Genomic DNA, 12,775 nt, shown 5'->3' with positions numbered 1-12,775 from the left:
AATAAATGGGGTACCTTCTTAATGAAAGGAATTAGGAAGATAGTAAGCTTTTGCACTAGGAGAGCTGTCCCTTTAATAGAAACTATAAGGTACCCAAATAATATCAAGGTTCGAATTAACGTAATACCATGGCGCAAAATTAATGGTAACGAGATAGAAAGAAAGACTAATTAATTAAGAAACATTTGGGAATTTGATAGAGAAGTTCATGGGCCAATAGCATAACAAGAAAGGTTAGTAGTTTCATTCTGTACAAATAATATTATTACATTAGGGTAAAAATGTGTCGTGTAAAATCAATAAAAGTGACTTGCCATCCATACCCTAAACCAAACCCCACTTTCTTATTCTGTTGGTGCTCATTTTTCTTCTTCTGCTTATGTTCTCTATATATCTTCTCTTCATCTTTTGCGCTGCTTATTGAATTGATGAACAAGAAAATTTCAGCTGCTCTACGGCGCCAATAATAATATTATTGAGCGCGATCCATGGAGGATTCAGGAGCTGGTTCTAGTGATGATGCTACCAAAAGCAGTACAAGTACTTGTCCTCGAGGTCACTGGAGACCTGCTGAGGATGAAAAACTCCGGCAACTTGTTGAACAATATGGTGCTCAAAATTGGAATTCTATTGCTGAAAAGCTCCAAGGAAGATCAGGTAATTAAATAATAATCTATGAATAATATAATTAACCCTGATCATTAGGGTTCATAACTCTTGATTCGTATTTTATAAGCATGAACATGTATCAAGAATTATGATTTTTATTTTAATAAAATAATCGGCTTTTGTTTTCTTGGGGGAAAGGGAAAAGTTGCAGATTGAGATGGTTTAATCAACTTGACCCTAGAATCAACAGAAGGCCATTTACAGAAGATGAAGAAGAGAGGCTACTTGCAGCTCATCGGATTCATGGAAACAAGTGGGCACTAATTGCAAGACTATTTCCTGGAAGAACTGATAATGCTGTGAAGAATCATTGGCATGTTATAATGGCAAGAAAGCAGAGAGAGCAATCCAAGCTATGTGGAAAGAGAAGTCATCAAGACACAGGAAATATCATTTCTGATCAAAATTTTATTCATGCAAGAAGATCAAGATCCCAAGATGCTATGCTTAGCTCAAAATTTGGCTTTGATCAAAATAGTAGAATCTTTGAATTTCGAAACCCCAACCATGATAGGACTTTTGCAGTGTCACCACCTCCTAGTTCTTCCCTTACATGGGCTTTTGGCGCGGCCCCAATCGTGACAAGTTCAAATAATTCTTCAGTGGATTTGTCAAGAAGAGAAGCAGGAGATTTCTTTAATACTAGCACAAAAGTTTCAGACCAACATCCTTATAGATCATGTTATCCGAATTCTTCAGCATATGGCAGCTATCGCGGTTCTAGTTCATTTGGGGTTACAAATTATAGAAGGTTTGTTCCAAGTCCATTTGGGTATGTTAAAGTTGGTGATGATTATGAAAGCCATGGAGTGATCAAGAAGGAGGTGATTAAATTTTCCGATAACTCGCCATCACACTTAAACTTAAGATTGAGTACACAACAAGCTCAAGCAGATGATCAATCTATCAAACATCATGAAGAAGTTCCTTTCATAGATTTCCTCGGTGTCGGTATCACTTCTTGATTACCAAAAGAGCTGTTTATTTAACTGATTTTGCTCTTATAAGTGTTAGCTTTAGCTTTAGCTTCACTTTTTGGTCATATATAATATATTGATAGAAAACCAAAGATTTTAGCTTTTAATTAATAATAATTATTTGCTGTTATATAAGTTTGTCTTCTGATTGATTATGCCTAATTAATAGGCAAAATAGATTTTAGATAATCATGTAGTGCCACATAAATATGAGTTCTTTCCTATGTGAAATGCTCTTGATCTATATATGAACTGAAACACTGGTTGAGTCTGAATAATAGTTTAAGCTTAAATTCTTCTTCTTCTTCTTCTTCTTTTATATTAGTGAGACAGGGTTAAAACAATATGTGCTCAGGCCATTAATATTTTTGTAGTGTAATTACTAACAATCGTGACATTATGACAGCTGTATGTATGTAGCAAATCAATGATGATTTATGCGTATATTATGTCCATGAAAAGAAGCCCTGTCCTAAGTTATCGTGTTATATCCATCTCTAAATTTTCAGATTAGCTAAGTAGTAAAAACAGGCATAATAACTCACTGGAATGTCATATTCGTTTTCCCACATTTATTGTAAATTGATGATTTCATATCAGAACTACATGAATGACACATCAACTCGATCACTAGAGACAAAAACTGATTGTTAACCTATGTAGTCTTAATGGTAATTGATATGTAAGCAAGCACTTAGTTAGAATTATTGTGTCATTATCAGCAAAATCTTTCGTTTAAGAATATATATGATTGATGATAATCATAATCAATCATATATATAATACAATCCAATGGCAATAATTCTACCTTGTTTTTGGGTTTAGAATTGTATGGAAAAAGGCTTATAAATGCCAACAACATGGTAGCAAGCAAAGTATCGATCAAGCAGTGAAATTAAAATTGTTGAACGTACTTTAATTTATTTTCGTCCGATGGGTTATGCCGTTAAACTTTGTATTAGTTAGATCTATACGTGACAATATATGTATCAATGAATAATTGCATGTCTTTGGGTGTACAGCTGCTTTGAACGAGTCTCTGGGTCTGGGATTCCAATTCACACGTCATGCCTTCCAAAAAAAATCCTCATGTCAATATTCATGCATATTTAAATTAAAATCCCGAAATGAAAAAAATAATAATAATAATCATAACAATAATAAAAGAAGCAGAAAGAAAGAAATACAATTAACTAATTATTATGATTATAAAATCTAGGTTGGTGAATGAGATGCAACGGCATTAATTAACTTGTCATCCAAGCTCTTAAAAACCTTATTAGATATTTACGTATGATAATCAATATTTAAATCTGATCATTTTTCCCATTGTTGATGCCGTCTTCATTTCTTTAACAAATCGTCTGCGAAGTGCATAATGCTTGCACAAGAATTGTCTTGTTAATTTCTGCACGTAACCCTGGTTTTCTTGCAGAATTTTTCTTCCAAGGTGACATTCATTGCATCTCATGGTTAATAAACTAGATAGCCACAATATTTTAATATATTTTAGTTTGAGTAAGAGTTCGTAAATGATTAACTTGTATGACTAATTAACGGATATGGGTAATTGGTTAAAAGTTTTCAATTTAAAGAACCAAGAAGGATCCAGCAATGATATTTATATTGTTTTCTTCTATTAATTAAACTGTAATTGACGAATAGCATGCTAAATTGCTTTCACTATAAATCCCATGATCCTGCATTTCACAGGGTGTTTTGGGATTGAAGTTGGGTAATTATAGCACTAAAAGGTACAGTACTAAAATATTTGGTAAACACTAATTGTTGTAGCTTATAAGCTATGTTGATATTATTTTTCACTTGTATAATGAAAAAATTTATTATATCTTTAATAATTTTGTCAAAATTATTATTTAAAATTTATGTTTACTACATATTATTAATTTATATTTGATAGTTACAATTTTTTTTCCACAACAGCTGTAACTTAAAAGCTACAACACATCAATTCAAATGGGACAACAATCAAACATATCAAATGAAAGAGAGAAAATGGGTTACCTTGATTTGCCATTAATGAGTTGTTGTCATTGAGCTCTTCGACACCCGCCGCCCTGTTCCAAAACTAGCTTCAGTTACAGCTTCAACTCACTGCATATGGACAAGCAAAGCAAACGAGAGCCAGAGAGAGACGAGGGCTATACACACTCTCGCCCAAGTGTAGACAGTGACAAAAGTGATCTTCAATGAGCTAAAACCACTTATACATATATGTTTATATTAGTGTGGGAACCCCTAATAATGTGTTAGTTACACAATTGTTGGTCTCGAGCCACGATAACACAATTTAAGGTTATATATATTTGTTCGTAATATATTATTAAATAAGGAGATCAAAATTAGATTCATTAATATAATATTTAATTACATAATAAATGAGTATGTCAAAAATTTTCTTTAATATTTAAAATTAATCATGTATTAATCTGGTAAATTATAAAATAATTATAATAATTTATGGTAATCCATAATATATATAAGATCAAATCAAATAATTACAACATAACATCTATTCCTTCCAAAAAAATTGTGACCATACTTTTATGAATCTAAGGGTGGAAATTAACCCTAGGAAATAAAATCATGTATAACATTGCATCTCTGTTATAAATATGCCATAAGTAACTAGCATTATCACTGAAGAAGTAAATAGACTCATCTTTATGTTGATGCAAGAAAAATTAATTGACGTTTGAAATACTATTACTCTTTGGAGAAAAACTATGTACAATGAGCAATAACAACTGTATTAATATATGTTTTAGATTAATAGATAATCAAATACAATGGAGTAAGCAATGATTATTAGGCTCATTTTTTTGTTATGGGTAAATGCTCGCTTAACTCTTATATTTTGAGTTAAATACCCATTTATTCATTATATTTAAAAAAAGTACCTCAAGATACCCATGCGGTTAAATATGTTAACTCCTACCCTTATTTTTTTCTTTATTTTTACAACAATACCCTTTAATAATATTCAAAAGGATATCAATGAAAAGAAAAAATTGACAATTTATCAAATTAACCTTTAAAAGTAACAATTTGCACACACTTTTATATTATAATTTTACTTTTAGGAATAATTTGGTAAACTAATTTTTTATAGAATAATTATTAGTAAGATTATTGTACATGCACAAAAAATATTAGTTTTTTCACATTGATATTTATTGGTTAATTTGTTAATTAACTTATTTTAAATAAATTAATTAATGTCAGCAATATTGTTCATGGGTGTAGTTGTAAAATAGAAGTAAAAAATAAGAGTAAAGATGTAATATTTTATCATAATGGTGTTTTGATATATTTTTTAAAATATAGAAACTAAATAAATATTTAAGTCAAATATGAAGACTAATCGAGTATTCACCCCCCTTGCTTACTCAGATGACATCTTTTTTTCAAATGAAAGGCTTAGGTAGCCCGACGTTTTCCTCGCCAAAAGGCCCAAAACTCAGAGACCGGATCCGAGTGTGTTTGGTGGTTATTGCCTTTTGGTTATCTCCGGTTTTACTATTGTTCTTTTCTTTTATCTTGTATGTTTTGTCAATAAATTTAACAATTAAAAAAGAATAGGGTGTGGCTTAAGACGCCTTAAGTTATAAATCACATAACACCTTCAAGTGCTTAACAACCAGCCTTATTTTTAAATTTTTTTCCTTTTTTTTTTTTTTTAACAATCTGCATTCTGTATATTACCATATGAAGCCTAATGGGAATTTAACTACTCACATTTATAATATAATTCATACGTTTAGTCGAAAATAATTCAGAAAAATATACTCCCACTAATATTTGTGGAAATATATACACTTATCTAATTTTGTAACAAAAGCTACCACTAAAACAAGCCTGATGGCATGGAGGTTTACGATAAAATGCGAGTAATCTTTTAATAACAATATAGTTATTGGGTTTTAAATTTTAAGATTTAAATATTAGTTTAAATATGAAAGGGATAGATTATTAAATTAAAAAAAATGAAATGTGGGAAACTAACGCCCTGTTCAGTACTGTTTTCTAAATGATGTTTTCATGAAATAAAAATGAGAATGAAAATGTTATATTCAAATTTATTTTTAAAATTTAAAAATGTGTTCGGTATCATTTTAAAAAATAATCTTCAAAATGGAAAAAAGTAAAATACGTTCGGTAGGAATATTTTAAAGGATTATTATTGGAATAATTTCGGAAAAATTAAACTTAAGTAATGAATAATTATTTTTATTATTTAATTAGTTTGATTATTTTAATTTTAAGAATAAATTAGATGTTCTTGTTAATTTTTTTGTTTAAAGAAAAATGATAAACTCTACATATTTAATTTAATTAATATATAAAAACATAAATATTCTAATGTATATAAAAAAAGATTATTGTGAGGAAAATTGATTTTTTGGGAATAATAATAATAATAATAATAATAATAATAATAATAATAATAATAATAATAATAATAATAATAATAATAATAATAATAATAATAATAATAATAATAATAATAATGTTGTTGTTGTTGATATCATTATTATTTTGCAAGATAGTGGAAGAAAATTGTTCATTTTAAAACTTAATACTATATTTAAAAATAAGTAAAAATTATTTTCTTATTTCCTTTGTTAAAAGTGTGGAATGAATTTCACATTTTCAAAAACGATCTACTGAACATGTATTTAGTGTTTTATGAATTCAAAAAACAGAAAACGTGATTTGAAAACAATACCTAATATACCCTAATTTTTTTTTTTTCAAAATTTGGCTGGCTATAACTTTCGAAAAGAATTGTCACTTCTGAACTTAAATAACCAACCCTAAATAAAAATTTTTAAAAACTACCTGACTACAAAGCAAGTTTTACTTTTAAATTGAGTAACTAATTTTAGGTTGAATAACTGTGTATCTATAAATTTGTCTACATTGTTCAAATTTTATATTAAGCTTAAAAATTTTGTTTTAATACGTCTACTGAAAAGGTAAAAAAAAAGAAGAGAAAAGGAAAAAAATTAATAATTGAATTTAGAATTTTTAAAATTTACGGATTATCGTGAATGTGAATCAAAAACACGTTGGTTCAACCAACAAAAGCCTTAACGTGGTCAGCTCCGCACGCGATTAAACCTGTACTGCTCCAAAACCTCTTACACGTGCTGTTATGGCGCGTAACTCCACTCACTTTTCCAATTTAAAGTTACAAATTTACAATAAAAAACCTTCCCAAAACCTCCCTCCACCTCCGGTCGTCCTCCTCGAAAGTGCCGACGATGATGATGGCAGCAAAAGCTACTCCTCCACTTAACTGCAACACTAATATTGCGCATATTTAAAATGATAGTCATATATATTGCGCATACCTTAATCTCAAATACTTACCGTGTAAAATCTTGGAGTTCAGTTTAGAGCCACTGTGTTTTATGGATGAAGAGGAAAATTGAGGCTTCAATCTGGCTAAATAAGAGTATGTTTGGGATTGACATACTGCGATTTTTAATCCGTTGCTTTTGTGTTTGTGGAGTTGAATCCGTGGTAAAAAGTGGGTGTTTACCAGACATGCTTTTAGCTGCTCTGCTTTCAAAGTTGAGCTGATGCACAATGGTTACAAGACATTCCCTGAGTCTATAGCTATTGTATAGTTGAAAAGCACTTAATTGGAGATTTAATATTTAATCCCAGTTATGTTATTTCCATGCTTCAGATACTGATGGCGGGAATGCTCTTAATGTTCAGAGGACTGTCAAAGACTTGATTGCAGCGGGTGCTGCTGGTTGCTTTCTTGAGGTACTACTTCTTCACTATTTCGCATCAACTTAGGTGTTCAGACAAACCCTGATAATTGAAAAATGCTTTGTTTGTTTTGATCTTCTTACTAGTTTTATGTGAAATTCCTCAATTTGAGTGCGTTTCTCTGGTACTTGAGAATATGTTGTTCAAACTTCTAAAATTTCTACTTACAAAATCTCATCTCATTTAGAATGTCTAGTTGCAAACCGGGGATATACAAAGCTTTTGTAGCATTACAGACCAGGCACATTTGCTCCATTCATGATCATTCAGTCATTGCCATGTTCAGAATTAAATGTTGTTTCTCCCTCATCATGAATATTATTAACTCAGATATCCTGAGAAGGATATGTATCAAATGATGGTGGGATATTTTCCTTTCAGGATCAAGCTTGGCCAAAGAAGTGTGGTAAGAGTACACAGCTTTTGCTTTATCCTAGATTCGAATGAGCAGGGAATAGATAATGATCCCTTTTTCAGATTTTTGTTTGGTATATCACTAACATTGCTTATTATTTCTCTTCTTGTGCTTTCACAACTAGGACATATGCACGGCAAACAGGTACTCACTGGAATCCTTGATTGGTTTTATAGGATCAACTCAACCGATTTTCCTGAGAGTAGCCAGTTTCTTAGTTGAAACCCCAAGCAGGTGGTGTTGATTTTGCAAGATCTCTTAAATTGTTATATATAATCATTTACTGTCAACTAATTTTTCAAAGAATCTATGAAACCTTTCCACCCTATACAATGCTTCAGATTATACCTGCTGAGGAGCATGCTGCCAAAATAGCATCTGCGAGGGATGCAATAGGGGATTCAGACTTTGTTCTCGTGGCCCGGACTGATGCACGAGCCACATCAGCAAAAACAGGTTTATCTGATGCCATTGCTAGGGCTAATCTATACATGGAGGTATCCATTTTGCATTCTCATTCTTTGTCGTAAGGTTCTTGAATCTTGATGTTACCGACTTATTGTAGTCAGCCTGTTGTAACCAATTCCAATTGAGTTTATATGTGTTCATTCTTACTAATACTTTTGACACCTAGATTCAAGTTTCTTGTCTTCCATTTTCATTTTGGAGCAACAGATTCAACTTTGGAGTTTGTGCTTATGTATGATTTTAGCTTGCAGATGCTTGATTTTCGTTATCTCTCATTTTCCCTTCTGCCTACAAACTCATAAAGTTTGCCCACTTGGATAGATTTCGTCTGTCGTGTTATTGCAGTAGCAGTAGAACTTTTTGTATCTAAGCTTCCTGTGCTTATTCAAAGAGCTGTGTCTTCCTACATCTCCTTGACTATGTACTTACAGGAACTAGGGTTGCTAAAAACCATTTAACTTGGGGCCTGCTAAGTAGACAATTATTAGCTTGAATTTTGATCTTTTCAATAGTTTTGACTAAGAAATTTTGTTTTTCAGGCACTTGATCTTGCAGTCATATAATTGTGTTTTGACTGTTGTTTTTGAACATCATAGAATTGCATGTATCTAACTAGTATACTCCATGGAATACCATTTTTTCAATCCGGGAACTACTCATTTCATTCTAACATAAATGTAGTTCAGCATGTGAAAGCTGTGAAATACAAAGGATTCTGACATCAAAACTCTTAAGCTAAAGATTGGTTTATTCAAATGAAATGCGTCCCGATCTTTCCTCTTCCATGGTCCTGAAATAATAAACTACTTGTGAGCATGCTTATCTTCAGATGACCTGGCACGGTTCTATAACTTAAAGAAATTGTACATAATTCAGCCAAGGTTAATTATTATTTTTTTTTCAAGATTTTAAATATACACTGATCAATAAACTATAAACTAGCTTGCCGCTATGTCATTGAGGGGAAAAATGGAGAAAGCGTTTCATGCTAATAACACGTTGAAGAAGGTCTCCTTAAGAACCCTGCAAATTTGCCTGTGATACCCTGCTTCAACATTTTCCTGTACATATGCAGTGTTTAAATTTTTTGTTGCTCTGATGTGTGGTTACATGTTTGGAGTAATTAGGAAATAAATGTTTGAGCCAGACTGTTTGACAATGGTAAGGTTACAAGCTCTTTTATAATTTGGATGGGGATGGGTTGTGCAGGCCAGAGCTGATGCTAGCTTTGTGGAAGCACCAAGGAATGACAATGAGCTTAAGCAAATTGGGTGTCAGACAAAGGGGTACAGAGTTTGTAATATGCTTGAAGGTGGGGTCACACCTTGCACACCCCTGAGGAGCTGAAAGCTATGGGCTTTCATCTGACTGTGCACCCACTGACAGCACTGTATGCATCAGCTCGTGCTTTAGTTGATGTTCTTAAGACACTGAAGGAGAGTGGAACTACTAGAGACCATCTTGAAAAGATGGGCACCTTTGAGGAATTCAATCAGTTGGTTAACTTGGAGTCTTGGTTTGAGATTGAAGGAAGATATTCAAATTTTAAGAAGGCCGTCGAGAAAAAATATTGATAGAGAAGAGGAAGGTAACCTAACATTCACTTCTTTAATGAAGCAGCATGCAAGGTCAAACAAAAAAAGATATGGATCATTTTGCACAAATAAATTTCCTGTCTTTGGGTTGGAAGCTTAGAATTCCTGGCCAGCCTTTGATTTTTATTGACTGATGATCACGTCTTGTCTCTATGATTGTGCTGACTACTGCTTGTTCAACCGTAATGTATGGCTGCCCTTTTCCTCTGCAAACAAGTCAAATTGAAATGTAAATTCATTGCCGCTCATAATTTTCTCTTGTGTAACTACTCTTAATCATTCACAAAAGAATAAGATAAACCCTGGGTGTTTCTATACTACCTCTGTCTCAAATAGAACCTTTATATTATCTAAATTATAGTATTTTTATACTTGAGACAAATATAGCCTCTTTAATTTACGTCTCACGTATCACTTCTGTCAGCAAATCATCTGTTCGGTTAACTTCTCTCCGTTTTCATGCTTACGAGGGGGTATGGTATGGAGATTTATGCCCCCTTTGGCTCAGACATTGGAACCCCTAACTAATGCAGGACCACAAAGTTCACGGATCATCAGGTTTCTACATCTATAATTTGCCTAAAACGTAAGCAAAACCAATATAGTCCAAATAAAGAGTTCACGGGCGAACTGACTATGGCACTTGTGAGCCATACCGCGCAGGTGGCGGGCACACTTTACGTAGCACTAGCTCAACTTTCCCTTTCAAAACACTCGATAAAAATTTTGGCAGTCACTCCACTTGTGGTAGCCCCAAACTTACTCTTCAAACACCACTCAGCAAAGTTATCCTGTTTTTGCCCATTTCTCATCTCATCAACAGCATAAAGTTCTAGGTAGTGATTATTGTGGGGTTGTTGGCTTCAACTTTAATAAAATAAAATACCCTTTAGAGATCAAAATCAGCATTATTTTCTTTAGACTGATCACATTTTGTCGAACAATAGGAATTACTCTCTGCTTTTCCACGTTATAAAATCATTCATAGACCCCCTTAGTTTTGCACATAACACTCTTGAGTCTAGAACATTTAAGTTCTCTCACTCTCAGCTAGCTAGGTAATTTAGTTAACTTTCTGCTTAGAGAATGTCCCAGGGAAGAGGCAGTGCTAGATGTGCCACTATCATGGCTGCACTTCTAATTTGCCTGCTGCTGGTTTACATCGAAATTGTTGATGCAACAACCTACACTGTTGGAGACTCTGGTGGTTGGAGTTTCAATATGGCTAGTTGGGCGAAAGGGAAGCGCTTCAAAGCTGGAGACACTCTCGGTAAGTTTAGTTTGTCACCGCATTCGGATTTGTCCTGCAAGTTAAATTTTCAAGATTTGAAGCACGTTTGATAGCATATTATGGATGTACACTATATTAAATGTATATTGAATGCATGTTCCAGTCTTCAATTACGATCCAACGCTCCACAATGTGGTAGCCGTGAACAGAGCAGGTTACCGCAGCTGCACAGCTCCGGGAGGGGCAAAAGTGTACAGCTCAGGGAAGGATCGCATAAAGTTGGTGAGGGGGCAGAACTTCTTCATTTGCAACTCTGCTGGGCACTGTGGATCTGGCATGAAGATTGCTATTAATGCCATGTAATAAATTGTGAGATGAGTTAATTAGCACGGCCTAAGGAAAAACTCTCTCTAGCTAATAACTATTAATTAGCTTTTACGTATTCCTTGCTCAATTATAAGATTTTTCTTGTCTTGTCAAACCTATTGTATGCTGCTACTGCTTGTTTATGTTCCTTTGTAGCTCCTGATAAGATTTTTCTTATGAATGATTTTTAATTTGTATTAAATATTTGAGAATTTGTTTTCTCTTAGATGTGGCTACTATTACAAGTGGGTTGATCAGAGCCTACAATGAAGTAATGAATCGAAATTGGACCAAAGCGATACTTGATAATAAGTGAAATTGGACCAGGTGGGTTTGATGGTAGGTGAAGCATGGAAGAGAACAATGATTTCGAATTAGGATTTTTTTTTTTGGAATTTTGAATTTTTTTTCTTAATTCTTACAGAAATTTTTACAGTGTAAATAGTCTTATCCTTTAATTATTATTTTTTTAGAATTTACCTTTTAACTAAGGCTAAACCTAACGATTTATAATAATAAAAATAAACAATATAATTTCATTATTAATTTTTTTTATATATATGCCAAAATTTAGGATATTTTCCTTTAAATAGTATCTTTAATTTTTTTAAGAGATATTTTAGGAAATAAAAAAACTATTTTTTTTTTAATTTTTAAATGCTAAATGAGGGGAACAGAGGAGAGTAGTGCAAGTGCTCAGTACTTGTACGCCTGTGACCATTCGGCGAGGACTCGATATCGACTCATAATCAAAAAGTTCTCCTAAAATTAATAAAAATAAAGTGAAACATAAATACTATATTCATAAAATTCAAATAAATAAACCCTATTAATAATTTTACATCTACATAAAAGAATTTAATCAAAATATTTAGTCAGTATTATCTACTTGAAATTTAAATGTTAAAAAGGGCTTAACTGGAAATTTCTGCGTGAGACCCAAGTTTAAGAAAACTCTTATTCCTTCCGCTGCCAGGTTTCCTTTTTCAGTAAGCACAATCCATATATATATATATATATATATTTGCAATGAATATATTACAAAATAAAGGATTTTGCCAAAAGCTCTCTCGTTTTGTCATGGATGCTGCTCAATGGTATAATGCCCACCTGAAAGTTGTGCATTTGTCCAATGATTACATACCCGATCAGGACCGAAATTTGTCTCCAGGTTTTTACTTCATAATCCAAATCTTCAACACGGATGAGCTCATACATCCACAGCTCCGAGTCAGGATTCCCTTGA

At 32.6% G+C, this 12,775-nt stretch overlaps 3 protein-coding genes across 3 annotated transcripts; all 3 read left to right on the top strand.

The window, feature by feature from the left end:
- Positions 1 to 357: 357 nt before the first annotated feature.
- LOC18041137 (transcription factor MYB115) lies at positions 358 to 1,880 on the top strand. The gene is made up of 2 exons (XM_006434283.2): positions 358 to 657; positions 808 to 1,880. Exons 1-2 carry the CDS (start codon positions 489 to 491, stop codon positions 1,632 to 1,634), a joined length of 996 nt encoding a protein of 331 aa, XP_006434346.1. The 5' UTR covers positions 358 to 488; the 3' UTR covers positions 1,635 to 1,880.
- Positions 1,881 to 7,088: 5,208 nt separating this feature from the next.
- On the top strand, positions 7,089 to 9,911 carry LOC18041136 (carboxyvinyl-carboxyphosphonate phosphorylmutase, chloroplastic). Its single transcript, XM_024183847.1, is given in 7 exon segments — positions 7,089 to 7,128; positions 7,366 to 7,448; positions 7,836 to 7,860; positions 7,994 to 8,013; positions 8,211 to 8,366; positions 9,547 to 9,661; positions 9,664 to 9,911. Coding segments are annotated over 7 exon segments (687 nt in total).
- A 779-nt stretch (positions 9,912 to 10,690) lies between these two features.
- LOC18041135 (basic blue protein) lies at positions 10,691 to 11,710 on the top strand. The gene is made up of 2 exons (XM_006434281.2): positions 10,691 to 11,202; positions 11,327 to 11,710. Exons 1-2 carry the CDS (start codon positions 11,019 to 11,021, stop codon positions 11,524 to 11,526), a joined length of 384 nt encoding a protein of 127 aa, XP_006434344.1. The 5' UTR covers positions 10,691 to 11,018; the 3' UTR covers positions 11,527 to 11,710.
- Positions 11,711 to 12,775: the final 1,065 nt, after the last annotated feature.

This window comes from Citrus clementina, unplaced genomic scaffold (genome assembly GCF_000493195.1).
Source record: "Citrus clementina cultivar Clemenules unplaced genomic scaffold, Citrus_clementina_v1.0 scaffold_5, whole genome shotgun sequence".
Taxonomy (NCBI): domain Eukaryota; kingdom Viridiplantae; phylum Streptophyta; class Magnoliopsida; order Sapindales; family Rutaceae; genus Citrus; species Citrus x clementina.
Note: the sequence above shows the minus strand (reverse complement) of the source record. Positions and strands in the feature narration are given on the sequence as shown.

What these genes read in the sequence shown, in the direction of transcription:
- LOC18041135 (XM_006434281.2), top strand. Translation starts at nt 11,019, where the DNA reads ATGTCCCAGGGAAGAGGCAGTGCTAGATGTGCCACTATCATGGCTGCA. An exon ending in CAAAGCTGGAGACACTCTCG is followed by an intron (nt 11,203 to 11,326) that starts GTAAGTTTAGTT and finishes TGCATGTTCCAG; the next exon opens with TCTTCAATTACGATCCAACG.
- LOC18041137 (XM_006434283.2), top strand. Translation starts at nt 489, where the DNA reads ATGGAGGATTCAGGAGCTGGTTCTAGTGATGATGCTACCAAAAGCAGT. An exon ending in AAAGCTCCAAGGAAGATCAG is followed by an intron (nt 658 to 807) that starts GTAATTAAATAA and finishes CTTGGGGGAAAG; the next exon opens with GGAAAAGTTGCAGATTGAGA.